Source organism: Peromyscus californicus, unplaced genomic scaffold, assembly GCF_007827085.1.
Source record: "Peromyscus californicus insignis strain IS unplaced genomic scaffold, ASM782708v3 Scaffold_15__1_contigs__length_86483966, whole genome shotgun sequence".
NCBI classification, from domain to species: Eukaryota; Metazoa; Chordata; class Mammalia; order Rodentia; family Cricetidae; genus Peromyscus; species Peromyscus californicus.
In genome coordinates, this window is record NW_026294447.1 from 68,796,385 (window position 1) to 68,824,121 (window position 27,737).

Sequence of the window (27,737 nt, forward strand, 5' to 3'; positions counted from 1 at the left end):
GGATGTGCAGACAAGAAACTGTGAGGGAGAGAAGGAAGGAAGAAGGACTGTGTCAGCTCAACCTGCTGGTACTCCTCACACCCTGGAGGTCTGGTCTGGTTGATTTATCTCTCAGTCACTAGCAGAATGCTGCTCTGACGCTTTTGCTAGCCTGACTGGTGGGCCAGGGCTGACCCAGCTGGTGGCCAAAGCTCTGGGGCAGAACTGAAGTCACAGGATGTGACGAGTCACAGGATGTGACAAGCATGCGTAAGATGGCTGGTGATGGCAGAGGTGAGAGCGGTGGTCTTCTCAAAGTGCGGGTCCCAGACCAGTAGCATCACCATCATCTGGGACTTGTTAGAAGAGCAAATGAGCCTCTTCCTGCCTCCCTCTCCCCTCACCCCTCCACCCCACCCCCAGACAGTCTTATGTACCGCCAGCTGGCCTCCAAATCGCTGAGTAGCCAAGGAAGTTCCTGAGCTTCTGATTCTCCTGTCTCTTTTTCCTCAGTGTTGGGATTATAGGCATGCGACACCATGAGAAGTTTATGGGATACTGGGGTTTGAGCCCAGGACTTTGTGCACGCCAGACAAGAACTCTACTAACCAAGCTATATTCGCAGTCCCCAAATAAGCATCTTACCAAAATGAGCTATGAGATGCAGTCTGTGGACCTGCTCTGGATTCCACCTCCATCATCCTCCTGGCCCTTAGGGGACACAGGAGACAACTCAATCCCCCCAACACAGCCCTAACCCTTCAGGCTCAGACTGCAGCTCACATCTGTCCCTCACTCCTGAAATAGAAGCAGAGACACCCTAGACGGGAGACCCCTTGTTTACTGCTCTCCCAGCTGAACTAAGCTCAGGCTAACCCTTGAAATGCCAACACAACCTGGGGTGTAACCCTACTGCATTCCCAGAGGACAGTGAGGACCCATGGGCAGGCACCCTTATGTGCCAGAGGCTGATATGCGCTCTCATTCTTGAGTCCAAAAAGTGGGGGTTTCTTTTCCCCAGAAGTCCCTCCAAGGGACTCTCCTCTTTCCCTAGCCTACCTAACCCTAAGGCAGCTGTCAGCTAGAGAGACTTTTGAAACAGGAAGAAAAAAAAAAAAGGCAGTTGACGCCTCTGATGTCCCTTCTGAAATGTTCTCTGACTTGATTAAAGACCTTGGAGGGTGTTCAAGAAAGACATGATGAGTAAGAGCACACACGCCAGGTGTTTCTTCCCAACACCAGGGTCTTCCCTGCTGGCTTCATGTCCCTTAAGGTCAGGGGCTGCTTGTGGCCCGCACTGGGTTCTGGCACGGAGCCTGGTAGCCAGCAGGTGCTTAGGAAAACACTGTGTTCAACTTCCTGCTAAATCACCTCAGCTATGGTTAACAGCATGGTTCACAGAAGACTTTCTATATAGATTACCCCGTTTAACCCACAGCATATGGACTGGCTGCCATTCCCTCATTTAACAAACACGGTAAACAGGTTGAGGGGCTGGCTGGTTTGCCCGGGCAGAGTCAGTACCCAAGCTCCTTTGCCGTCCCAAGGAGTGACCTTCCAGGACACATCTCAAGTCCTCAAACTCTCCTCTGCATTTCCCCCTCCAGTCCTTCATAGCCAGGCATCAGGTGTCACGTCGGCTTCTCTGGTTGGAACTAATTAAGGACTGCACATCAAAGACTGGTTGTGAAACACATCTGTTCTCGGTGTTTCTAAGCTCTTGTTCAAATCCACACCCAGGAAGCCTCTGACCTGTGGCCCAGGGAACCCAGTGCTCATGTTCAGGCCGGTCTACTTCCTGACACTCGGAGGAGGTGGTTCAAAGCTTCAATGTCATCCTGGGGCTTGGGAGGAGACAATGGTCAGACCCACTCTGCTGGAGTCCGGGCTTTCCTGACATTTTAATGACCTTGAGGTGGGGGTGTGGCAAGAGGTTCCATCCATCGGGCCAGGAGCTGCACTTCACTTGCCGCTTCCAGAGCCACCCACCACAGGCGTGCTCCCATCATGCTTCTTGCTCTCCATGGCAGGAGGTTCAGTACTGCCTACAGCCCTGCCCCACACCGGTCACGATTTGTAATGATCATTTGGAGTGGAGGACGTGGGCCTGTGCATCTCACTCTGTGGAGCACAAATCCGGCACAGGGTCAGTGCCAACCTCCAAATCCAATGACCTCGCCCTCCCTGCCGACACCGCTCTGGAAAGAGTTACTTTTCTGGACCCTCCCCAGGAAGGCCTTCCCGGATCATGGTTTTTCCTGAGACCTGCCACGGAAGTCCAGACTTTTCTGGACTCCCTTTGCTCACTCCACGTGCCGCTCCGCTGCCTCCTGCTGAGTGTGCCCAGACAAGCCCAGGACTGAGCTGTGGTGGCCAACAGGGTGGCTGACGTGTTCATCTCAGACAGCTCCTCTCACGACATCCCTATGTCCCACCTGTCCACGGCAGGCCCTCCTCCCTCATGAAGTTCCTCCAGCTAATTCCTACTTCCTCACAACTCCCCAAGCTCCATCCCAGCCTTGCAGCCGACACTGACTTTCTCCAGGTCAGTCCTTCAGGCATCTGAACTTCTCCTGGACGCCCTTCTTCCAAGGCCAAGCAGTCTTTACCTTCTGCACCTTAACGCCATCTCTCCTGCCTCTTCTGTATCTTCCTGCCTTTTCTGCCTTTGCTTTTATTGCTACCGTCTGCTCTGGACTGAGAACTGTCAGTACCTCGAGGCCAAAGACAGTGGGTATCGGAAAGCCTCTGCACACTGCAGACAGTAGTCAACTGTGCTTATTCTCACTTCCCCATCGAGGTTTTATATTCACTCAGTAAGCTGCTTCTGTTTTTATTAAAACCAGACACAGTGGCACAGGCTGGCCCTCCTCCTAAGGGCTCCCACCACCAGACACTGAGTCGAAGAAGTACGTCACCTTGAGCGTGCAGGTGGGCCTTTCAGACCCATGTTCCATTCTGGGTTGTTTGCGGAAGCTACAGGTTCCAGCCAGTGCCAACAATTCCGCTACCTGTCCTGGCAGCTTCCCTGGTATTTGTGAGGACTACCTTGCAGTCAGCCATGAGGCAGCCACCCGAGGCCACTGAAAACACCGGAGAAAGAGGTGACACTTGATAACCTCAACTGCAAGGGAATACCTCTCTCAATTGTTACCCCAGGCTTCTTGCTGGGAAGAGAAAGCCAGTGCTTGGGAAGCAGAGGCAGGAAGATCAACACTTCAAGGTCATCCTTAACTATATAGCCAAGTTTAAGGCCAGTCTGGGCTACACGGGACAGAAAAAAATAGAAAGCAACTTCATTTGCTGATGCTTAAGCTACTGGCTACCAGAGGGTCTGGCAGTAAAAGTCATCTCCACTGATAAGAGGGATAATTATTCCTAAATTGAGATGTGACTTCCAAACACCAACTGGGGAGAGAGAGAAAAGGGAGTCTTGAAATAAGAATGCCTATGGTTTGTGTACTTATATTAGCAAAATACCCAAAAAAGCACAATCAGGAAATGCAATTAAAATACTAATTAACTTATATAGTTACTGTCTTGAGATTACGAGATCCTGTCGTTTCATGGAGACTTTCCAAACATAAAAAGGTATTAATAATGCTAATATGGAAATCATTGCAGATCTCTAAATACTAAAGAACACATGGCCCCTGTTTTAACTACTGTTGGATACTGTTTAACCCATCCACATGTACAGAGAAATCTAATGCGTCAATAGTATCTCATGAATATAAAAAGGATTGGTAATCAATGCAATTCACAACCCTGGGCAAAGAGAGTCCTTGAGTTTGGACCAGTGCTAGACACCCGGACAAGTGTGGGAACTCCTAGCATAAGCCGAAGGGATGAGCTGTGGCCTGGGGCAGAGCTGAGTAAACCAAACCACACCCAGCTACCGGAGTGGAACCGGGTAAGGGTCTTTACCTCTCTGTACCTCCACTTCTTGGGACTCTAAGACGGGGAAATGGTGCCTACCTCACAGGACTAACAGCTCATGTAATCCTATGTCAATTCATGTGAGCACTTGAAAAATCTTCGATGGCAAACAGTAAGTGTTAAATAAATGCTAACACCACTACAAAAAATACCTCATCCTTAAGGATGTTCTGTCACGCAACATCAGCATCTTGGCTGTATAGTGTATTATATTTTCAAGACACTGGAACAAGGGAACCGGGGGAAGGGTATGTGGAATCGTTCTGTATTTTCTCACAACTGTAACTCAGTGTTCTCAAAATGAAAAGTTTAAACACTTCTGTAAAATTCTGGTGACGGTATAGAATGCTGAAGTGTTGGTAGCTCAAAAAACCTACCCAGAATCACCACAAATTCTACTTCTAGGTTTTCACCCCAACTGAGAGCTGAAGGTGGAGACAGGCCAGTGTTCACTGCAGTACAGTCCATGGGAGCTAACTCACACCAGGGAGCAAGCTCAATGGCCATGAGAGGCTATGGGCGAACCAATGTGGCCTGGACACACACATTACTCAGTCATTCGGAGTGAAATGAGCCAGACACCAAAAGGCAGCTGTGGTCCAGCTCTACCTTTGAGGCTTCTGGAGTCCTCAAAGTCCCCAAGGTCAGACAACGAAGGCAGGCTGGATGCCATGGAGGGGGTGGGTAGGAATCCAGAATGAAGAGTTCGTATGCTCTAGGTCCCAATGTAGAGCAGGTTGTAGGAGCTTCCTGCTTGCAACCCTAGCGCTTGAAGGGTTGAGGCAGAAGGATTAACATGAGTTCCAGGTTAGCCTGGGCTTTAGAGTGAGTTTCAGGTTAGCCTTAGCTACAGTTTGAGACCCCATCTCGAAATAAAATAAAATGAATTTCAAATTGCTAGGCATGGCAGCAACAGAGGAACCCAGGGGCCACCTCCGTCCAGCCCAAGGACAGAGCTCTCGGCCTTGGCTAAGTCACACTTGCTGGACCCTTCTTCCACAGCCTTAGCATGCTAGCCTGGCCGACAAGGACTGGCAGGGGCCCTGCCTAGGGCCCAGGAGATGGTCCAGAAGCTTCATGGGGAGGAGGGGAGCGTCTCAAACCATGCCCCACCTGCTGGCCTCTGCTATCCACTGCAGGCACTTCAGGGCTCCCGATCAGGCACTGACTGAATGGTCACCATGATGCCAACGGGCCTCTTGCTCTTTCTTAATGGAAGAGCAGTACTTCCCACTTCTCGCCATCCCCCGCCTTGCCTCTCATTTGCAGCCCCTCCCCCAAGGCTGGACGGGATCCCAGTCTTTCAAAGCAAAAATAGCTGATTGTACTGGGGCGGCAGCCAGTTTAAGTTTCTTTCATTCGCACTAAAAATAACTAGCTAAAGCATGGTCCTGCACCTGGCCCCAAGCCTGTCCGGTGCTGACCTCCACTATCACGTGTCTCTCTGCCCCAAAGGGAGGTTTACCAAGGGCAGGGGGGAGGAAAAGCCTAGAAGCTAGGATCCTTCCTTCACTCCGGTCCCAGGCTAAAGCCAAGAAGGATCCCTTGTTGACCTTGCTAAGGTCATCAAGGTTGAGACTTTCCCTGTTCAAAACCCACCGGCAGCACCGACTCCACCACGCTCGGCCTCTTTATGAAGTGAGCAGGTCCTGGACTGAACAGGGCTCTGCTTACAAAGCTGAGCATGCTCATCTCACGTTTGAGTTGCATGACAGTTCTGAGGACAGAGAGAGTTCAGGGCTGTCATCAGGAGAAAACAGAGGGCAAGAGAAAGGTCAAGCGGGGTTGGGGATGTAGCTCAGATGGCAGAGGGCTGGCCTAGCGTGCATAAAGCCTTGAGTTCAATCCAAGGCCGCACAAACCTGTGTGGTGGTACCGGCCTGTAATCCCAGTACGCTGAAGGCGGAGGTAAGATGGTCAGAAATTCAAGGCTATTTCTAGGTTGCAGAGAAGTTCAAGGCCAGCCTGGTATACACAAGACCTGAGGTCACATAGCTAGAATGACAGAGGAAGGATCTGCATCTGGATTTGGGGTTGACCGAGTGTCATGCCATTTCAAAAGTTCTGCATGATGAGAACGGCCTGCCAGGAAGGGAACAGCTCAGAATGGAGGACTTGCTCCTTGAAGGCTCTGAGCCTGGGGTCTCTGGGGTCATACACTGTCTAGAACAGTGGTTCTCAATCTTCCTAATGCTGCCACCCTTTAATATAGTTCCCGTGTGGTGGTGACCCCTAGCCATGAAATTATTTTTGTTACTACTTCATAACTGTAATTGTGCTACTGTTGTGATCCATAACATAAATATCTGTGTTTTCTGATGGTCTTGGGCCACTCTTTTTATGGGCCACTCCATGAAAAGGTCGTTCAATTGCTGGGGGTCATGACCCACAGGTTGGGAATCTCTGGTCTAGATCCTTCTCTGTCTCTGTCTCTGTCTCTGTCTCCGTCTCTCTCTCTCTTTCTCTCTCTCTCTCTCTCTCTCTCTCTCTCTCTCTCTCTCTCTCTCTCTCACACACACACACACACACACACACACACACACACCAGGGTTTCTTTGTCTAGTCTTGGCTGTCTAGAACTAGCTCTGTAGACCAGACTGGCCTTGACTCACAGAGATCCACCTGCCTCTTCCTCCCAAGTGCTGGGATTAAAGGCGTGCGCCACCACCACCACCACCACCTGACAGATGAATATCTTATGACTATCTTTTCAAAGCTCTTCTTCGGTTATATGCTGGGTTTGGGTCTTTACGATATAGTTCTCTGTTCTGAGCATTCTTCCTGGGGGATTATGGGTTGGCGCTCACCCTGGTGTCCTAGTTTGTTTTCTTCTGCTGTGCTGAGCACTATGACTAATGAAGAAACTTCGGGAGGAGAGGGCTTATTTGGCTCACAGGTTATACAGTCCATCATTGGGGAGAAGCCAAGGAATGAACTCAAGGCAGAACTCTGATGCAGAGACCATGCAGGAGTGCTGCTTACTGGCTTGCTCCTCACAGATTGCTCAGCCTGCTTTCTTACAGCGCCCAGACCACTGCCCAGGGGTGGCACCACTCCCCGTGGGCTGAGTGCTTCTATATAAACAGTAAGACAATACATCCACAGGCTTGCCTACAGATCAATATGATGGAGACATTTTCTCGATGAAGATTCCCTCTTTCCAGCTATGTCCAGGTTTGTGTCAAGTTGACAAAAACCAACCAGTCCACCTGGTGATAGAGAGGGAGAGGATGGTGGGGGAGGAGGGATCTCCTATTGGATAAAAACAAAAACAAAAAAACCCACCTCTACCTTATAGTCTCAGGCTCCTGCCAACTGTTTATAGACTCGGGGTACCTGAATGCCTAGGGGACCCCAGTATTCTAGCTAATGAAGCAGGGTCCACTGTCACTCTTCCCCTCCTTGAGATCCTCCTGGCCCATGGCACCACACTACTAAGGACATTTCGCCTGTGTTACTCCTGTGTTCCCACGGCTGAGGTCTAAAACTACCCCCAACAGGGAAGAATCAGTCCAGCCAGGCCCTACTCGACTCCATTCTTGCTAGGGAAGGACCACAGACTTCTGCTGAGCAAGGAACCCATACTGAAGGCTGGACCGGCTTCCTACAAGGAGCCTAGAGTCCACCCAGCTCTGTCATGTCCTAGTTGGGTGGCCCTTGGAAAGTCACTGAAGCACAGCTGGGCCATATCAAGCATGGCAGGGTCCTGTCACCGGGGCCACCACTTTCCATTTCCTTGCCTGTGACAGACACGGCGAATCAATCATGCCACCACAGCCTGCTGGTCTCAGATACTCCACCGGGGCCTTTCAATCACGTGCTCTACCACAATACCACCCTGGAGCTGACAGTCCAATGGAGAGGCAGTGTGCCACCCTACTTCTTGAATTAAAAACCAGGGTGTCAGGCGATGGCACAGTACACAAAATAAGCCAAGCGCATAAATAAACAAACAAGGTCATTTCCCGGGTGGGAGAAGTTCGATGACAAGGTCTACAGGGGGCTCTGATAGCAAGTGATGGAGGAGATCACATCTACATCGGACCGAAAGGACGAGAAGCCTGTACTCAGAGAGAGAGGGCACTGTCTGGAATCCCTGAGGTGAGAATTAGGTCTGCCATGCTTGGAGACTGCAAGCAAGCTGATGAGGCTGGAGGTGAACGGATGGGAATGCAGACAGGAGAGGATGGCGGAGAGGATGGCGGAGAGGATGGCGGAGACGGGACGATGGCGGAGAGGATGGCAGAGACGGAGAGGATGGCGGAGTCTCAGAGCTGGCCTGAACCCGCAGTCAGATGTTCCAGGGTTTTTCTAAGTGCCACGGAGAACATCAAGAAGGTGGAAAACAAAACGACAAACTCTCATGGTGGCTTTTAAAAGACTTCTGAACTGGGCGAGGTGGCACACACCGATAAACCCAACTCTTAGAAGGCAGAGGCAGGTGGATGTCTGAGTTCCAGGCCAGCCTGGTCCACACATAAGAGTTTCAGGCCAGCCAGGGCTATAGTGAGAGCCTGCCTCAAACAAACAAACAAACAAATAAACAAGCAAACAACAAAGAGAGTTTTCTGGCTGCAGCAAGGCTGAGAAGGAACAGGGCCAGAGACATCTACTTAGGTCACTGTCCGGGTCCATAAAAAGATGACACTTCTTTGGACCAGTCTTGACTGTGGAGAAGGACGCAAGCATCACTCAACAGTGAGATCCTGCCTCAAGAAAATAAAGAAAAATGAAGCAGGTGTGGTGTTCCAAGCTTAAAACTCTGGGCAGTGGTGGCACACACCTTTAATCCCAGCACTTGGGAGGCAGAGGCAGAGGCAGGCGGATCTCTGTGAGTTCGAGGACAGTATGGTCTTATGGAGTGAGTTCCAAGACAGCCAGAGCTACACAGAGAAACCCTGTCTTGAAAAACTTAACCAAACAAACCAAAACACAGTACTCAGGGATAAGGCAGGAGGGAGGCCACAAGTTTGAGGCTACAAAGTAAGAACCTATCTTCAAAACCAAAACCAACCAACCAAACAAACATCTAAAAAGAGGAAGTCCAACATTAAACTCCCCAGGGATCAGGCTGCAGGGAAATGGCTCAGCCATTAAGAGTGCTTACTACTCTTCCAGAGGAACAGAGTTCGGTTCCCAGTACCCACGTCATAGTGGCTGACAACCTACCTGTAATTCCCGCTCCAGGGGATCCAATGCCACTTTCTGACCTCCAGGGCATCTGGGCTCACATGAACAGACCCTGCTCCTCCTACCTATACATAATTGAAACTAAAATACATATATCATTAAAATCTTCAAGTGATTGTCTGGTACATGTGAAGCCCTGGGTCCAACCTACAGGGCCATATAAAATCGCGTTTGGGGACTGGGGTGACAGCCCAGTGGTTAGGAGTACTATGCTGCATAGATGTGAGGACCCAGGTTCAAAAAAATATTCAGCGCCCTTGTAAAAAGCTAGTGTGTCTTCTAACATAGCACTGTGTGAGGCAGACAGACCACTGCAGCTTGCAGGGGTCTCCTAGAGCGATAGAGCAGGATAGCCAGTGGCCTCTTCTGGCTTGTGCACTGGCACCTATATACATACTACATACTACACACACACACACACACACACACACACACACACACACACACACACACACTGGTACCTATATACATACTACATACGACACACACACACACACACACACACACACACACTGGTACCTATATACATACTACATACTATACACACACACAGGTACCTATATACATACTACATACGACACACACACACACACACACACACACACACACACACTGAGCTGAAGACACGTATCCCAAACCCTTCTCCTGGGGTGCTAATAACTCTTGTGCATGTGCATCTGGGAAACAAGCATAAGCACGATGCTCCCTTGACAGCAAGAGCTCACAAGCCCCAAAGCCACCCATCAGTGGTAGAGAAGGAAAGGAATTAGTAGACTCCCATTCAAGGGCCAAGCCCAGCCTCTGACCTTTATGGAAACACAGCCCAACGTATCATTACATCAGTGGGGCTGAGTACTTATGGCCTGCAAAGCATAATGCTTACTGGCTTCTACGTTGAAGAAATGAAAAAATAAACTATGCAAGAAGCAGCAGCATCCACCTCAAAGCTACTACTGACTACAGCGGTCCAGAATCCTAGGTTTGGAGAGGTGCCTGAGCTGTTAGGAGCACCTGCTGCTCTTCCAGAGGACCCGAGTTCGGATCCCAGCGGCTGTGTCAGGGGGCTCACAGCGGCCTGAAATTCCAGCTCCAGGGAATCCAATGCCCTCTTCCGGCTTACAATGGCACCCAGGAACAGGTGGCACACAGACACACACACACACACACACACACACACACACACACAAATTGTTTTGTTTTTGAGGCAAGGTCTCAGGCTGACCAGGAACTCACTATGCAAACCAGACTGGCCTCACCAGTCTGCCTCTACCTCCCAAGTGTGGGATTAAAGGCCACGTGTCACTACACTTAGCACACATAAATAATTAAAAATTTAAAAAAAAACCCACCTCAAAAGCAGATTCCAGGGTAATTTCAGGGTAGCCAGAGCTACAAAATGAGACCCTGTATTAAAAAAACCAAACCCCTCCCACCAAACAACAACAACCCCCCCGCCAAAACCTCACAAGCATAATGTCATTAAAAACTGGAAAACAAAACAGCAGAATAAAACCAGAAGTTAAGTTTGACGGCTCCTCCCTGTAATTCCAGCCTTCAAGAAACCGAGGCAGGAAGAGGGTGAGAGCTCAGGTTATCCTGAGATACAAAATGAAACCCCGTCTCAACAAACCAACAAAAACCTCGATGATGAACCTACAGAGACAGGCAAAGAGAAAATAACACAAGAGCCAGGCAAATGGTTCCCTCCAAGAATGGAGGAAAAAAAAATGAAAGGGGGGAATGGCGCGGGGGCCTTGAAGAGTGCTTTCTGCCTTACTTCGGTGGAGGGGTCAATACTCCTGTTCCGCACAGGCTCTCAACCACACCTGCCCCGGGCTGCCGAGACGGCTCAGCAGGTAAACGTGTCTACTCTCCAACCTGACAACCCGAGTTCAGTCTCTGGGCCCCACATATGGGAAGGAAAGAACTGACTCCCAAAAGCTGACCTCTGACCTCCATGCACACGACGTGGCATTTGCACTCACACACTAAAGAAAGAAATGTTAAGAAAACATTTTTGGGTGGGCGGTGGTGGCGCACGCCTTTAATCCCAGCACTCGGGAGGCAGAGGCAGGCGGATCTCTGTGAGTTCGAGGCCAGCCTGGGCTACCAAGTGAGTTCCAGGAAAGGCGCAAAGCTACACGGAGAAACCCTGTCTCGAAAAACCAAAAAAAAAAGAAAAAAAGAAAAAGAAAAAGAAAACATTTTTGAAGATGTATATACTCTACACTCCCTTCTTGCATACCAACAGCGTTTTCTCCAAGCCCATCGCACCCCAGCTAAAAAAGAGCGACTCCCCCAGCCTCTTTCACTGAGTGGGGTACCCATGTGATTCGGCTCTACCGGAAGCCTGTGAATGAAAGGACCCCTTGTCCCAGCTAGCTGTGAGAACTGGGGTCGTGAGTCTAGTCGGTCACAGGCTGAGATGGTAGAGCTGCTACCCTATCCTAAACAGCCAGCGACCTTTGAACTACTACATTCTGAATAAAGAGAATCAAGAAATCGCCACAAGGGACTGAGGCAGAAGATGTACTCACCAACTGGAAGGAATAAAAACAACTTCTACTTGGCCCAGCCTGGTGGCATCCCTGCTACTCAAGAGGCCGGGGCAGAGAGCGTCAGAGTTCAAGGCCTGCCCAAGAGACTTAGTGAGACCCTGGCAGAGGACTGGGGTTCTAGCTCAGATAGGTAGAGCACTCATCTGGCATACGTGTGGCCCTGGGTTTGATCTCAGCCCTACAATTAATTAATTGAACATTTTCTATGTTACTGTTTTCATTTTCAAGACAATATGAAGCAAGACCATCAGCTAAGTATGGACAGACAGGTTATGGGGGACCCCACAGGGCTGCTTTCCGGGTCACAGAAGGGAAATCACCTTTAGGGGCTTTAGGAAAGGGGAGATGCTAATCAAAGAGAGCCCCATGAGCTAGGAAGGTTAAGTCTGTACCCCCCTGCACTGCCTGAGCTCCCACTGAACAAAAAGATGCACCACAGATGTCCAGACTAATACAGAATTGTAATTCTCACCACAGACCACCAAACAAACTGGTGATGTGGTATGTCCCGTTAACTTGACTGAATCTTCCTATAACATATAAAGCAAAGCACCACACTGTGCCCCATAAATGCAGTTACCGACCAGTTAAAAACAAAATGAAACAAACATCAATGCTATTACGTGAAGACTATCTCTAATCAATGATCAACATAAGACATGCCTGGAGATGGGGAGAACAAGATGACTATGGCCACTACTATGATTCGAGTTTTGCAGGAGGGAAGTGAAGTTTATGGAGGTTTAAGTAGCTTTCCCAGGGAGCTGCTAAATGGTCAAGCGGGGGTCTGACCAGATGGGCCGAACCTGTGATCCAATGTTCTGGTGTCGAATGCCTGGAGTGAACCGTAATAAGAATTCAACACAGCCAGAAGCAGCTGTCTGTCATTCAATCAACACTTGTCCAGGTAGGGGTCAGTGCACCTGAGTACTCAGGAGGCTTTGGGAAGATCTTGTGAGCTATCAAGAGGGGAGCGTGGGGCACACATGTGTATAGACTAGAAAGTAACTCAGTGCTGTCCTCTGACATGCTGGAGAGTTGGCTTGTTTCAAAACATTAATGTACTTTGGAAAAGCAAAAGAATTTCTCTTCCTTCATTCACAAGACCAGAAAAGTGGTATTTCTGGCATGGGCTAGAGGCAGAGCACTCTATAAATACAAAACCATTAGGTCCCATGCAGCAGGAACCTGATCAGGGCCTCCTTTTAATTTCCTGACGTGAGCTGGCCACTAACCCAATTACCCAGAATCCCTAGAGAAGCTTTCTGCTTTCCCAACATGCACGAAGAGAGTGAAAGCATATTGCATGGCCGTCAGCCCAGCTCCCGCTGAAATCAAGTATCTTTCAGAAAACACTTGGGAAAAGGCAGGCAGGGCTGAGGAGGGAGGGGACGGCAGGAGCGGCTGGAGGGAGGGTGAGTGAGGAGAGGAGAAGGTGGGGTGGGTAGGGGAAAGCTGGCTAGGGTGAAGTATTCAAGTCCCAGAGCTGAACTGAAGACTGGGGTCACTATATAGATGCAGCAAGCGGGTTTTCTGCTCTGGAGACCGAGTCAGTCCACACCTGAGATGCCAGGGACCATCTCATTCCATTCAGATTCCAGAACTCAGAGAGGATCAGCCTAGGGTAATGCCACCTCCTTGGAGTCCCACCACCAACTCCAGGAAGAAGATCAATGGGTCCAGGTTGCCTCACTCGACTCAGTGGGCAGCTGTAGAAAAGATGTGCGAACCTGAGTGAGTCTAACACGAGGTGAATGCTGCCATAGGGCTGCTGAGACCCTAAGGCAATGTCCCAGCTGTCCCATTGGGTCCTCACCTTTACCTGGTGATGAACAGCAGGTCTTGAAGGAGGTAAAGGAAGGAGGTCCAGGGAGCACTAAGTATGAGAACCACAAAGAGAATGCCAGTCGCCAGCTCTGAACCCACATCGGATTTTGAGTTCGATTTTGCACACAGAGAAAAGGACGCCTTTCCCTAAAAATGTGAGTTGTCATACAATGCATCTGCATAAAGACGCGGGGACACTGCCTTCAGCCACTGACTGCTCCCGTCATCCCAGCATAGACGGGACAAAGTCGAAGGGAGCCATGTGGAAAACAGGATCAGTCTCCAACCACTTGAGGCACCTGACATGCTTTGATCGTGAGTCGGAGGACACCACACATCTGACTTCATCCCTAGTCATGGCCGGAGCCCCTAAATCATGGATCAGCGGCATGGACCATTTTACTAAGAAACAGTTATTGGAGACATCTTGAGCCGCTAGGTAGAAGGGGGTAATGAGGTTCTGACACGTAGATGGTGGGGAGGAAAAGAGTGTTCACGCCCCCTGCTTCCCTGTAAGACTCAGGAACCCCTGTCGCCGCCCAGCCGACTGTGAGACCCTAACACAGGAAGCGGCACCAGGAAGTGTGAGATTTGTTTCCAGAATCAAGTCAGAGACTGAGGAAGATGGGAGGGGGGGCAGCCATGGAGTGGGCAGGGGGATGGGCGGGGCTGGCCCTGGGGACCAGACCTTGTACACATGGCAAGGGACACCCAAACAAAAGCAGGAGCCGGGACAGCCGCCAGGAGCTCTACCTGGCAGGGACCCAGACGCCTGCAGGCAGCCTGCTCCTCCCGGGAGGCTGGTCCCCATGGAGCTTCTGATGCCAGGTACCACAGAGCCCTGTGGGGATGCACACTGAGCCAGGAGCTCAGCTTCCCCCACACGCGGGAGGTTCCCTGTCCGTTTTTCCCTTTCAGATACAGGCTTGCCAGCACTGGAGGTAAGGTGGTGTGTGCCCTGATGACTTTCCCTTCCTCCTTCAGGCAAAGCTTCCCTAATGGCTGCATCAGGATCAGTACACCACCATCAGCCCAGGGGACACCTGGCTGACATGGGGGGAGCCAGTCCTGGAGGTGAGGCAACTCTGGGGATCACCGAGCAGGTCCTCCCTGTTGGACGGCGTGTATCCTTTGCTGCACCCTACTCCTGCCACTGGAGACGCCCATCACCTACTGGCTTCTCTTCCAGGAACCAGCCTAGGGATGTCCCACCACTGCCCTTCAGTGTGCTTAGTCATGCCTCTCCTGTCATGGGTGAGACCCTTTCTGGGGACCACTAGAAAGTGCCCTCCTCTTTCCCAGCGCTAGGTAACCCTGAAAGAGAATCCTGTGCATTGCGACTGTCTGGGGACTGAGTGGTAACCCCCCATCCCGTGCCTGTTATGGGGAGTGTGTGGGGGAGAGCATGCAACAGGAAGATCCAGATCTGGGCCCTGATCCTGTCAAGCTAGAGGGTGGCTGAAGGTGTGGCAGACACCTCGCTCCAGCCCCTGCAGGCCCCTTTTATCACCGTAAAGGGTTGCCTTTCCCTCTGATTCCCTGAGTTCGAGAAAGCAGGCAGAGAGGCATACTCCAGCCGGGGAGTCTCTGCACAGTGGGTTCCAGCCCGACCTGGTGTCTCCTCAGCTTCCAGAACAAGGCGGCAGCAGTTCCATCTCTGGGGCCTAGGAGGAAGGAGTCTCCTCGAAGCCCAGACACCCTCAGGTTCCCAGCACCGAGGACACTAAGGAGACCAAGCAGGCATACCTCTGTGGGCCTCCTCATCCAAAAACACCAAGAAGCTCGGCAACAGAAAGAGCCTGGTGTGGGAGGCAGGGGACCTAGTCCAACCTCTATTTTGGTCACGCCTACACACAACCGAGACCAAAACTGGACAGCAGAATGAAACACGGTTTTACATACAGCAGGCCCAACACAGCCCATTTCAAACCAAAAAGAGGCTGCTTCCTCCACAGAGCCCCTAAACAGCATCTGGCACATCCCCAAAGGGGTTAAGAACACACGAAAAAGGGATTTGTGTTGGACAGCTTGATGTCAAGTGGATACAAGCTAAAAGTGATCTTGTAAGGGTCCAAGGAAACGCTGAAGGAGACCCCAGGCCCCAATAGTATGTAAGAGCAAAGAACATTTATTAACATTCCAGCATGCAGGGGTCAACATCTGTACAAAATGGCTCCTTTTAAGCGCAGCTAAGGGGGGTTTTTAGGGACAGTTAAGTCATCTCATACATAATTGGTTACGCAAGCAGCGGTTATACTAGTATACTTATAATTGGCTGAGGTGGAGTCTTATCATTTTTGGACATCCCTGCACACGCTTGTGACTCGGAAGGGGGCTGCAGGGTTTGTCCTTGAGACACTGTGAGGCTGAGCTAGACCTTGTGTTTGTCCACCCCCTCATCCCAAATGTAGGGGCGTTGTGGACAAACAGCCCTCTGTGGGGAGAGACACCTGTTTTTGTCCTTCTCAGAGAACTGAAACCTAGACTCAGTTGAAAGAGTGGGAGAGTTGAACCCCTTCAATCTGAGAGGAGCGAACCTCAATTGAGAAAATGCCTCCATAAAATCGGGCTATAGGCAAGCCTGTAGGGCATTTTCTTAATTAGCGATGGGATGGGGGAGGGCTCAGCCCCTTGTAGGTGGTGCCACCCCTCGGCTGGTGGTTCTAGGTTCTGTAATAAGGCAGGCTGAGCAAGACATAGAGAGAGCAAGCCAGTCAGCAGCACCCCTCCGTGGCCTCAGCTCAGCTCCTGCTTCCAGGTTCCTGCCCTGTCTGAGTTCCTGTCCTGACTTCCCTCAGTGATGAGCAATAAACCCTTTCCTCCCCACATTGCTTTAGGGCCTGGTGCTTCATCAAGGCAACAGAACTGGAACCAAGACAGGACCTTACAGCCCAGGGCACTGCGGACCCAAGAGGCGGCTGGAGGCTGTCCTGATTGCGGCTTCCAGGTGCAGGTGCTAACTAAGCCCAGGTGAGGAGAGGAACCACCCAGAATGTTCCCTAGCTCTGTCCAAGCTCTCTCACAGGCACACAGCTCCGAGGTGGACACTTCCCCAGCAGGCACAGGGGAGGGAGGAGGGGGGAAGCTCCGGGCCTGCCAAAGGCTGAGCTAGGTTTGGGAGACCAGCCACCCCACCTTGCCCTTCCCCGGGAAGACGGCACCTCAAGCTGTCTTTGTCCTCTCCTTAGCTTGTCCTGCTCCTCATCCCCATAAACTTCCTGTTTCCTTCCACATCATCGGGAAGGATTAAGGCGCAGAAGCTGGTCTATTAAGAATTCGCACTGGCTCTCTGAGGGAGTCACAGGTGCAGACAGTGGTGTGTGTACGTGCAACTGTAACACTCATGCGCAAACCCACACACACACACACACACACACACACACACACACACACACACACCATTCCCAAAATGATACTGAACAAGATTCAAACCAGGCAGATCCAGGTAAGTGGTGAGGAAGGGCCCTGCCGCAGCCTTCCACACGATGAGCCCCGTCTCACATTTCCCAGTGGCCACTTTCCAAGTAAACAAGATGCACAAGATGCCACGATATTAATATCACCATGCTTTAGTCAATTCAATCTAGGACCGGGGTTCGGTTTCCAGCACCCACATGGCAACTTACAACTACTTCCCGGGCATCACATGCCTTTTTCTGACACCAGGTATACACATATACACATGTAGAAACTCACACACACATAAAAATTAAAAGCTAAATGGCCAACAGATTAAAAACAAAACAAAACACCTTTTGATGGAACTAAAAACAACCCAGTTGTCGCTTGTGACTTCTGACTGTTGCACCCAATGGAAACCTAATGCACCAAATGACTCTAGAGGAAAAAGCAACAGGGGGGAGAGCCAGAAGCCAAGACAGAAGAGAAACGGGGGTGGGTGGGGAAACACTTACCAGGCAAGAGACATGTCCTGAACTCCATCAGAAGCAAGGGTCACTCCTCATACTCCAGCCAGGAGTGTGCCATTACCCACCCCCAAACCCGAGGGAGCACCAAGAGTTCTAAGTCCTCCTGCCAAGATGGGGGAGGGGGACATCCTAGCCCAAATGAGGACTTCCCTGGGTGACAAGCTACCAGCTGAGACTCCGAATAGGATCCTTGGGACCTCCCGACTTCTACCTTACTAGCCCACATCTTTCCAAGAGAAGCCCAGCAGGCTACAGCATGGCAGCCATGATACAAGATAACACACACACACACACAAACACACACACACCCCTACACATACACTGACCTCAGGGAGGCCCTGGGCCTATAGGTATCCTCACACAGACCTAACACTCCCCACCATGACAAACCGAGCAGAGCCCTGGCCCTGGCAGTCGGCTGGGGGCCTCTTACCTTCCTTCAGCATCCCCACTTTGAGGCATTTCATGAAGCGGCAGGCCTGACAGGACTTCCGTCTCCGTTTGGTGATCTCACACTCGTTGGTGGCTGGACAGCTGTACTCGATGTTGCCTGTAACACAGAGAGGGTTGCCAGGTGCCTGCTGTCTGTCCATCCCGGACCCCAACCCCTTAGGCTGACTGGGGATTAGCTGGCCAGAGCTGATGTGCCCCACCCAGGGTTGCCAACGGAAGTACTGCTGGAAGCAGGGACTCGTAAGTGGCCCTCCCTCCGGGATGCGTCAATTCTCTCCCGTGCCGGTTCCAGCCTGGGAGCTGGGTGGCCCGAGCAGCCACCTGGGGAGGAAAAGATCATTCTCCTGAGAATGGTTCTCTAACAACCACCGGATGGGGGATGAGGGGGTGACATCAAAATATGCTGAGACAGCATCTGACGCCAGGAGAACCAGCAACGGTGCTGAGCTGGGCATCAGCACAGACCACCCCAGCTCTTCCAGCACCTGTCACTAGGAAAAGCCAGGGAAAACCTGGGCAGGGCGTGGACTCTGCCTCCCACTGGGGGCCGGGCCACCTAGCTCCCGACTTTGAGGAAATCTCTTTCCCATCACCTCGCCTTAGTTCTCTCAACTGCAAAACAGTTGTTAGTTCCTCAGGGAAGGGTTGAACAAAACCTTACGTGGAAAGTCACTTTAAAAAACTGTAGCCTAGGCTGGGTGAGGCGGTGCATGCTTTTAATCCCTACAGAGGCAGGCAGATCCCTGTGTGTTTGAGACCAGCCTGTTGTACACTGTGAGTTCCAGGACAGCCAGGGCTTCACAGAGAGACCTTGCCTCAAGATAGACAGAAAGATAGACAGACAGACAGAAATTAAAACAAACAAAAAAAGACCAGTTGTAGCCCAGGTTAGGCATCACAGTGCGCATTCCTATCACTTTATTTTTATTATGACTACAATTGTCTTTTCATTTATTTGTGTGTGCATGCATGTATACTGGGGGGTGAGGGAAGTATGAGTCCCCGTGTGTGGAGGTCATGGGACAACTTCCCGGGTGGGCGTCAGTTTTCTCCATCCACCATGAGGTTCATGGGATTGAACTTAGGTCATCAGGCTTGCCAGAAAACTGTCTGTAATCTTAGCACCTGGGAGGTGAGCTGGAGGCAGGAAGATCAGGGGGTTAATGTGGTGATATTGTGTTCCCCAAAATATTGTGCACCCTAATAAACTTATCTGGGGTCAGAGAACAGAACAGCCTCTAGATACAGAGGCCAGAAAATGGTGGCACTCACACCTTTAATCCTATCATTTGGGAGGCAGAGATCCACCTGGATCTCTGTGAGTTCAAAGCCACAGTGGAAACAGCCAGGCGTGGTAACAAGAGCCTTTAATCCCAGGAAGTGATGGCAGAAAGCAGTATGGTATATACGATGTGAGGACCAGAAACTAGAAGCTTTTGGCTGGTTAAACTTTTAGGCTTTTGAGCAGCACAGTTCAGCTGAGATTCATTCTGGATGAGGACTGAGAGGCTTCCAGTCTGAGGAAACAGGATCAGCTGAGGAACTGGCAAGGTGAGGTGGCTGTGGTTTGCTCTGCTTCTCTGGTCTTCCAGCATTCACCCCAATATCTGGCTCCGGGTTTATTCTTATTTAATAAGACTATTACATCTACAGGTTAAGGTCAGTCTTGTCCACAAATCCAGTTCAAGGCCAGCCTGGACCACATATCTTGGAAACAGAATGGGGCTGGAACGTAGCTCCATTGATATAGTGCTTGCTCGGTGTGCATGAAGTCCTGGGTGCTACACACAACAGCCCATAAACCCGGCCTGGTGGTGCACACCTGGGATCCTAACACCTGGAGGTAGAGGCAGGGGGATTAGAAGTCCAAGGTCATCTTTAGCTACAGAACAGTAATCAGAGGGCAGCCTGGGCCACAGGAACATAGTCTGTCTCAAAACACACAAATGCAGTGAAAGAAAATAAAGAAACTATCGCTTAAGGATGGCAACCCACTCAATTAGTCCCAGCACTGGAAATGCTGAAGCAAGATGCTCAACGGTTTAAGGGCAATGTGGGCTATGTGGCCAGACGGTCTCTAAAGATTAAGACGGAACAGCAAACCACTTCGGCACATGAGGGGCTTATTTTACAAAGCCATCGTCTCTGTGAAAACAGGGACAGTGTCCACCCTGAGTCCCCTCTCTTCATTTAACAAATGTGGACTGTGTGCCCACAAGCCTGGTATTAGAAAAACAAAAACAAAAACAGAAGGCACCAGGTCCTCATCTCACTCACAGTAGTAATAGCTAGGGTTTATTGTAAACCTACTATGTGCTGCCTCTGAGTCAGTTCTCGTGACTCTGAGCTGGCCTATCAGTGCCCAACTCAGAGACCAAGCAACGGAGACTCGGGAAGCCAAAAGGAACCACCTCATGCCCAGAGCCCCCTATGTGAGCTCCCCCGTACCTCACACGGAGCTTGAAGAAATCAGAAAGCGCCTCACTCACAAAGACAAGCTTCTGTTACTAACCCAGAAGGGGAGGTAAGTGTCCCAGGGCACCCATGCCACAGCCTCCCAGGGTGGGACATGGAAACGCTGCCAGGTCTCCTAGAGCAGAGCATGAACTGTGGGCCACCAATGATAAAGGGCTCTGAAGCAGTGTCACTGCTGGGCCCAAGTTACCACACTGCCACAGTCCCCAAGGCTCACACCAAGGGACCTCAGAGACCCTTGTGACCTCTCATTACACCTAATCAATCTTTTCTTTGTGCGTTTGTATTGCATTTGTGTGTGTGTGTGTGTGTGTGTGTGTGTGTGTGTGTGTGTGTGTGTGCATGTGTGAGTCCCGAGTGCCCACAGTGTATGTTCAGAGACCAGAGGACATCTCACTTTGTAGCCCAGGCTGGCCCCAAACTCGGGGATGCTCCTACCTTGGCCTCCTCAGTCTTGGATTACAGATGTCGTCCACTACACCTGGATGAACATGACAACATCAAAGATAAACAAGAGAGGGGCACACAGGCTTAGCGAGTGCATCTGTGCCCTGTGTGTGTTTTCTCAGAGGCTCTGTAACCTGTAACCTACCCCACCATCTTCACACCATCCACAGCCTGAGCCCCACAGCCTGAGCCCCTCCAACTCCCCAGTTCCTGGAACTGGCAAACACAGGCAAGTTCACCAAGTGCCCTCTGGGGAGGTGTTGCTTCTCTCTGCCAGCCACCCCATGCTGCCCTACCATCCATGTCCTGTCTAGTTCCTCCATGCAGGCCGGTTCCTCTTGACAGTCCAAATACCTGACGACCTGACTCACACACAGTAGGTTCCCGGAGCACACTAACCACTAAATAACCAAGCATTCAGTGATGCAGCTGCATGTCTGCTCAACGTAGATTAAGTCTTTAACTCAGCCAATTTCTCCCCATCTTACAGAGGAGAGCCAGGAATAATGGTGCATGCCTGTAATCCCAGCCACAAGGAGGCTGAGGCTTTAGGAAGATCAGAGACCAGAATGAGACGTGCTATACAGTGAAGGTTTGTTTGTTTGTTTGTTTGAAAGTTTTTACGAATGAGAAGGGATAGCACAACTCTGGCAGAAGCAGCCTGGGAATTGACGGCTGTGCTCTGCTCTCCGCTACCCTGCAGCCAGCCACCCCTTGAGTGAGGGTGAGCCACAGGTTATTCCTCAGAATGGAGGGGGGCGGGGTCACAGCATGGGTGGGTTTGGTCCTGCCATCTTCCTAAGCCAATTGGACAGGGCAAGAGTGCTTCCTGAGGCTAACAGTGAGTGTGGGACCATGCTCCTGACCTTTCAGGGTGTGCATGTGTGTGCGCCTGTGTGTATTTCTAATTTCACTTATTTATTTTGTTCCTTTCAATTTGTTTTATGGGCCTGGCGGCTGGCTGCCAGCAAAACCAGGCTGGTGGCCTCGCCTTGTAATTTCTGTAAGTGCCTCCTTGATAAAGTGATGAGATTAATTCATCACTGTTCCTGTGGTCTCAAGGGGAGTCCCGGAGATCTCAGCACAGGGAGCGGGCATCAGTGGTGTGCACACTCTCGATCGAGCAAGCGAGTGCGTGCTCCCCACCCCCCCACAAACAACACATACCCCATCAACTCAGGTGTGACCAAGTTAGTGAACAGGACATTAGACAAACAGCTAGCTCAGACTCAGGTCTCAACCCAGACGTTTGTCCACTGTAGACACAGGCAGACTCCACTTCTGGCAAGTTGAGTCACCTAATTTCTCTGAGCCTCCGTTTCCTCATCTATAAAATGGGTGCAGTTTCCATCTCAAAGTTGGGTGAATTCTGCACACCAGGACTGAGTGGAGCATAGACCTTGGCATCCAGGCAGTCAAGGCTGGCAAACTAAATCTTCCATCCAGGCAGATCCGCTGGGGTATCTGTAGAGGACGTAGCCTCCAGCCTGTCAGTGCCACACTGAAGGCTGTCCACCCAGGGACACTTGAGAGCACTATCACTTGTGGATGGTGGGACCTCAGCTTCTGTTCGTGCCTGAGGGAGAGGAAGGCACATCCAGAGTTGAGCTGGAATTGGGTGTGACCCTGAGGCAAAGAGGTCGTCTCTTTGATCCTAGGCCACCCTGAGAAGGGAATCCCAGAGGAAACCCCTCCAGCTGTCCGCAAGCAAGCCAGAAGCCCCAGCCAGGCTCAGGCACAGGCTGTTAGGCTAAAATAATTCCAAGGCTCCAGCTGACCTCAGAGGCCGTCGTGAGCAGCTGTGGTGAAGGCCTGGGCTCTTGTTTATCTCGGCCCTGGAGGACAGAGACATTCCCTTCCACTCTGTGGGGTCCAGTGTCCTCAAGCCTCTACCCTTCCCTCCTCATCCACTGCCAGATGATCTCACTGATGCCTCCGTAACTCCATCACACAACTGGCAGTGCCCTAGACTGGGCCAAATGGTCCATCCTGGGCCTGCTGCAGCTTCCTCCTGGAGGGTCTTTAGACTGCTCAGCTCTCTCAAACTGAAGCCATCCTCACGCGACATGCTCCTCTATACCCATTGTCATATCTAAGAGAATGATTTTCCAGCCTGCCACTTAGGTCAAAAACTAAGGAAGCGGTTGGATTCTTACACAACTTGTTTCCACGGCTCTTTCCAAAACAGGGCCTAGAGAGGGATGAACACACTAGTCCAGAAGAACCTCGGAAGGCTTCGGGCCCAGAAGATTCAAGATAATTCAAGAGATAGGGAGAGGTGTGGGCTAAAAATAGCTTTCCTGAAAGAGTATGTTAAGTGAGTGTGTCGCTGATTCAAACCTGCTCTGCAGCCCCCTGGCCACCAAGAACCCCTCCCTCTACGGTCTGCACAAGAGGAAGCTGACAGTCTGTGAAGAATGTGAGCAAATGATGTCCAGGGGCCCAGTCAGACAAGTGCAGCCGAGAAGCAGCAGCCCTCAAGATGAATGGACAAGTGGAACCACCCACCCCCTCCCTGAGCCAACTCCGAGGATACCCACACACACTAAGGAAGGAAGGGGTGAGTGTACGCACTGGCATACAGACCAAGATAACCAAGCGAGCACCCTTCCATACCTGTCTACATCCCCGCGCTGACACACTTAGACCCCCACACCAGTGAGATGGCAATCCGGAAATGGTTATCTGTAACCATTTCCAGGTTGTGCAAGAGCTGACACAGGTGAAGCTGGGCAAGGAACACGCCCAGTGCTCACTGTTAACTTTGCTCACAGCTTCATGGGATCTGTAATTATCTCAAAACAAATTAAAAAAAAAAAAGAATCACAACTCGGGTTAAATTAAGTCAGCTGAGAGCTCGTGGGAGGTCGCTGCAGGAGGATAGTGAAGGAGTTCACCACCAGCACAGGCCACATGGTGAGACCAAACCAACCTGAGCTGCATGAGACCTTGTCTCCAAAAAGAAGAAAAAGACGGGGAAGTCCTCTGGCCTCAACACAAGTATCTGGAACAGGCTTCCTGTCTGTAGCTCTCTACTTAGCAGCAGGTGTCCAGGTTAGACGGGGTGGGAGGTGATGGCTGTCAGCCAGAATTCCACGGAAGCCAAGGTGTGAAATAAAGTCCTTTCTGCACGCACGTACGCACGCACGCACGCACGCACGCACACACGCACGCAAGCACACACGCAGGACATCAGCAGCACTACCTCCCCAACATGCTCGTGCAGCCTGGGCTCCGACCCCAAGTGGAACAGGAGCACACCATGCGGAAGAGCCCAGAAGACAGGTAACTTAGATTAAACATAGAAGAGAAAATAGATTTAAACCAAATGTGTATATACTCTAAACATTTTTTTTAAGAGGGGATGAAGAGAGATGGATACAGGATAGGGACAGATAGTAATAATAACAACAACAACAATGGGTGTAATGTCACATACCTATAACTTCAGGGCTAAGGAAGGAGGCAGGAGTTCAAGGCCAGCCTGGACTACTGAGAGAACCCGTCTCTACCTCCAAAAAAAAGTGGGGGGAGGTTGTGGATTTAGCTCAGTGGTAGAGCGCTTGCCTAGCAAGCGCAAGGCCCTGGGTTCGGTCCTTGACTCGGGGGTGGGGTGGGGGGAGTCAAGATTGCTAAGCTGATAAGTACAGGTATGAAGTCATTAACATTAGTAACTAAGAATATGCTGGGTTTTGTTTTGGTGTGTGTGTGTGTGTGTGTGTGTGTGTGTGTGTGTGTGTGTGTGTGTGTGGTTAACTTTGGACTGGGGTCCAAGGAAAATGGGTAGGGCCAGAAGCTCTTACCTTTCCTTAGAAATTTTGCATTTCTAAGGCCAGTGAGATGGCTCAGTGGGTCGAGGTGTTGGTATCCAAGTCTGAGAACCTGAGGAGGACCCTAGGACCCACACGGTAGTTCTGACCTCTACACAGGTGCTGTCGTATAAGGGCTCAAACACAATGTACAAAGTGTAATACAAACTTTTAAAAAGAAAACCCATGTTTCTATTACAGTCTTTAAATTAGATGTATGCATTATTTTGATTTTAAAAAATTCTTAAAATTAGCTAGGCAATGGTAACACATGTCTTTAATCCTAGCACTGGAGAGCAGAGGCAGGTAGATCTCTGTGTTCAAGGCCAGCCTGGTCTACAGAGCAAGTTCCAGGACAGCCAAGGCTATACAGGGAAACCCTGTGCAAAAAAAAATACAACAAAAATTACTGAAATGATACCTTATTAAAATTTAAGAAATTCTGTGGGCCAGGGTGTAGCTCTAGGGTAGAAGCCTTGCCTTGCAGGCCCAAGGCCCTAGGTTTGATTCTCAGCAAACTCTTAGAAAGAGGACAGCACCTACCTCACCCTAAGTACCAAGAAAGAAATCCAACCTCCAGGGCAAGGCCCTTCAGGGCTGGGGTCTCTGGCCAGTGTAGCCAACTCTCCCACAGAGGCTCCAGTAAACCTGAATCACCAATACTGGCCCTGAGCCCATGAAACCCAGAACCATCAGCTCCCTCCATCCCAATCTCATCCTGTGAAACCCAGAACCCTAAGCTCCCTCCACCCCAAACTCCTCCTTTTGTCCTCCAGGCCATCTCCTCCCAGTTATGGGTCTGTCCACGTGGCCTGCTGGATGACACCTTCCTCCCTTGCATCCAACCCCACTGACAGCAACTGACAGTCTCTCAGTCAGAAGTCTGTTGCATTGTTTCCCCGTCTAAACTGTGTCCTTACTGAGGACAGACACCTTTGCATTATTCTGAGACAGAGTCTCACTTATTCCAAGCTGCCCTTGGAATCCCTGCAGCTGATGACCTTGAACTTCTGATCCTCCTGCCTCCACCTTCCAGATGCTGTGGTTACAAGTCTTCAGCACCACACACGGTGTATGTGAATACTGGGGTTCAAACACAGGGCCACTCTACCAAGCTGAGCTACATCCTTAGCCCATCTTCTCCCTGGTCACTCTGTAGCCAAAGTGGCCTCAAAGTCACTACATAGCCCAGGTTGGCCAGCAAGTCAATGCTACCCTTCTGCCTCTGCCTCCCCAAGTACTAGACTTTCAAGTGTGAGTCACCGTACCTGGCACTTCTTTCATTTACAAGTATAGTGCCTGGCACCTAAGTAAGTGTGTGTGTGTGTGTGTGTGTGTGTGTGTGTGTGTGTGTGTGTGTGTATGTGTGTGTGTGTGTATGTTGAGTTAAGGATGAAAATGTAAACGAACTGAAAGCTTGAAGAGCCCCACAGAGAATTCCCAAAGGATAACAGTGTCTGGCCAGTTGCCCTACACCGTGGTGTGCTCTTGGTCCTTCTCTGGGTTCTTCACGGGGGACCACACACCCATCACCACCAGCTTTAGTGAAGACTGATGATCACATTTCGTCTCCCTGCTCTCTCTGCAGAGGCTGTCAATCACTTCTACCTGGCAGGTGTACTTCATCATCTCTGAGAAAATTACATGCACAAGTGCATGTAAAAGAAAGAAAGAGAAGAGGAACCCCCACCCGCACCCCCAATTAAACTGCTACTTCAGATGGTGTGGTGGAGCACGCCTTTAATCCCAGCACTCTGGAGGCAGAGACAGGTGGATCTCAGGGAGTTCAAAGCCAGCCTGGGGGACACAAAAAGGACCGCCAGGACTATGTAGAGAGACCCTGACTTAAAAATAAATAAATAAATAAATAAATAAATCAATGCTGTTTTAGTATAACCAGTGTTTTCACATTTTTATTTAAAACTACTTTTAGATTTTAGTTAGATATAGACTTGATCACAGGGAATTCTGAGGTATGCAATATATATTTATATGTAAATGTGTGCATATATATAATGTATACACACACACACACACACATATATGTAAAGATTAGCTAAGAGATTCTGAAATGTTTTGTTGCCCTCTTCCTTCCTAACTTGGGAGCTAACAACCTGTTTCTTTACATGAGGAACCACGGCCATCTCAGGCTCCTCCTGGGCCACTGGCCCTGGCTCTCAAAGTTTTAATGTATGCACACGAGGCTTCTGACAACCACACCGTGCGGGCACCGTGCTGGTCAAGTGTGTGGGCACAGTCATAACCAGGGCAAATGTGCTTCAGAACTGATGGAATGGTGTTCTCACTTCCGTCCCTTCATCCCTCCGCATCCCAACCTGCCCAGGCTCTCACCTCCAGTGCTTTCCCCAGCCCTGCTCTCAACAATAGAGGCACCGAGCTGGGGGAGAGGGCAGGGTGTGGTAAACCAGACAGCTAAACTACCTGCCGGTCAGGAGTCTCTCACGTGCCGTTCCATCCAGGGGGAGGGCCCTAAATTTGCATTTCTAAGGAAATCAAGTAGGCTAGGTCACATTCTTGGAGATCTACAGCCACAGATCTCAGTTTACTTAAAACCCAGAGCCAGGTCCTGGACAACCAACATCTCTGAACTGATGAGATTCGGTGTGTCCAAAATTTCATCTACTTCAAAAATGTCCTCCCTCTTCCCCAGCCTGCTTCCACCATTCCACCCTGCATGTTTCCCCCACGCCCTTGCACCTAACTCCCACTAGTCACTGAGCTTTTAACACCCACCACCACCACACTCCTCCCTTCTAGACTAGATCTAACCAGATGGTACCCATTACCTAAGTCCACCCCACCTCTTTTCCCCCCCAGATACCCTTGGCTTCCAGATCCTTCCTTCCTATCATTGCCAAAATTCTTCTCTTAAGAGGGGAGCTACTTCCCGGCCCAGGAACCTTCAATGGCTTCTTTTGGTCAAGCATAAACAGCAATTAACTGTTTATTTCATGGCAATTATACCCCAGGCACTAAGTTACACACACAGTATGCGCATGGTTCAGTTTCCGCAAAACACTTGAGAGGAAAGAACTACTTATTAGCCACATTTTACTAAACGACTCAAAAAGACTCACTAGTTCAAAAGGATAGCTACCTACACCTACAAA

At 50.5% G+C, this 27,737-nt stretch overlaps 1 protein-coding gene across 2 annotated transcripts in view; it reads right to left on the minus strand.

Moving 5' to 3' along the window:
- Esrrb (estrogen related receptor beta) overlaps positions 1 to 27,737 on the minus strand; it is a 104,238-nt gene that overhangs the window by 17,825 nt on the left and 58,676 nt on the right. For both annotated transcript variants that reach the window (XM_052739226.1, XM_052739227.1), the window contains one exon: positions 17,856 to 17,972. In XM_052739226.1, coding sequence (XP_052595186.1) covers positions 17,856 to 17,972 — 117 coding nt within the window. The remainder of the gene's footprint in view (positions 1 to 17,855; positions 17,973 to 27,737) is intronic.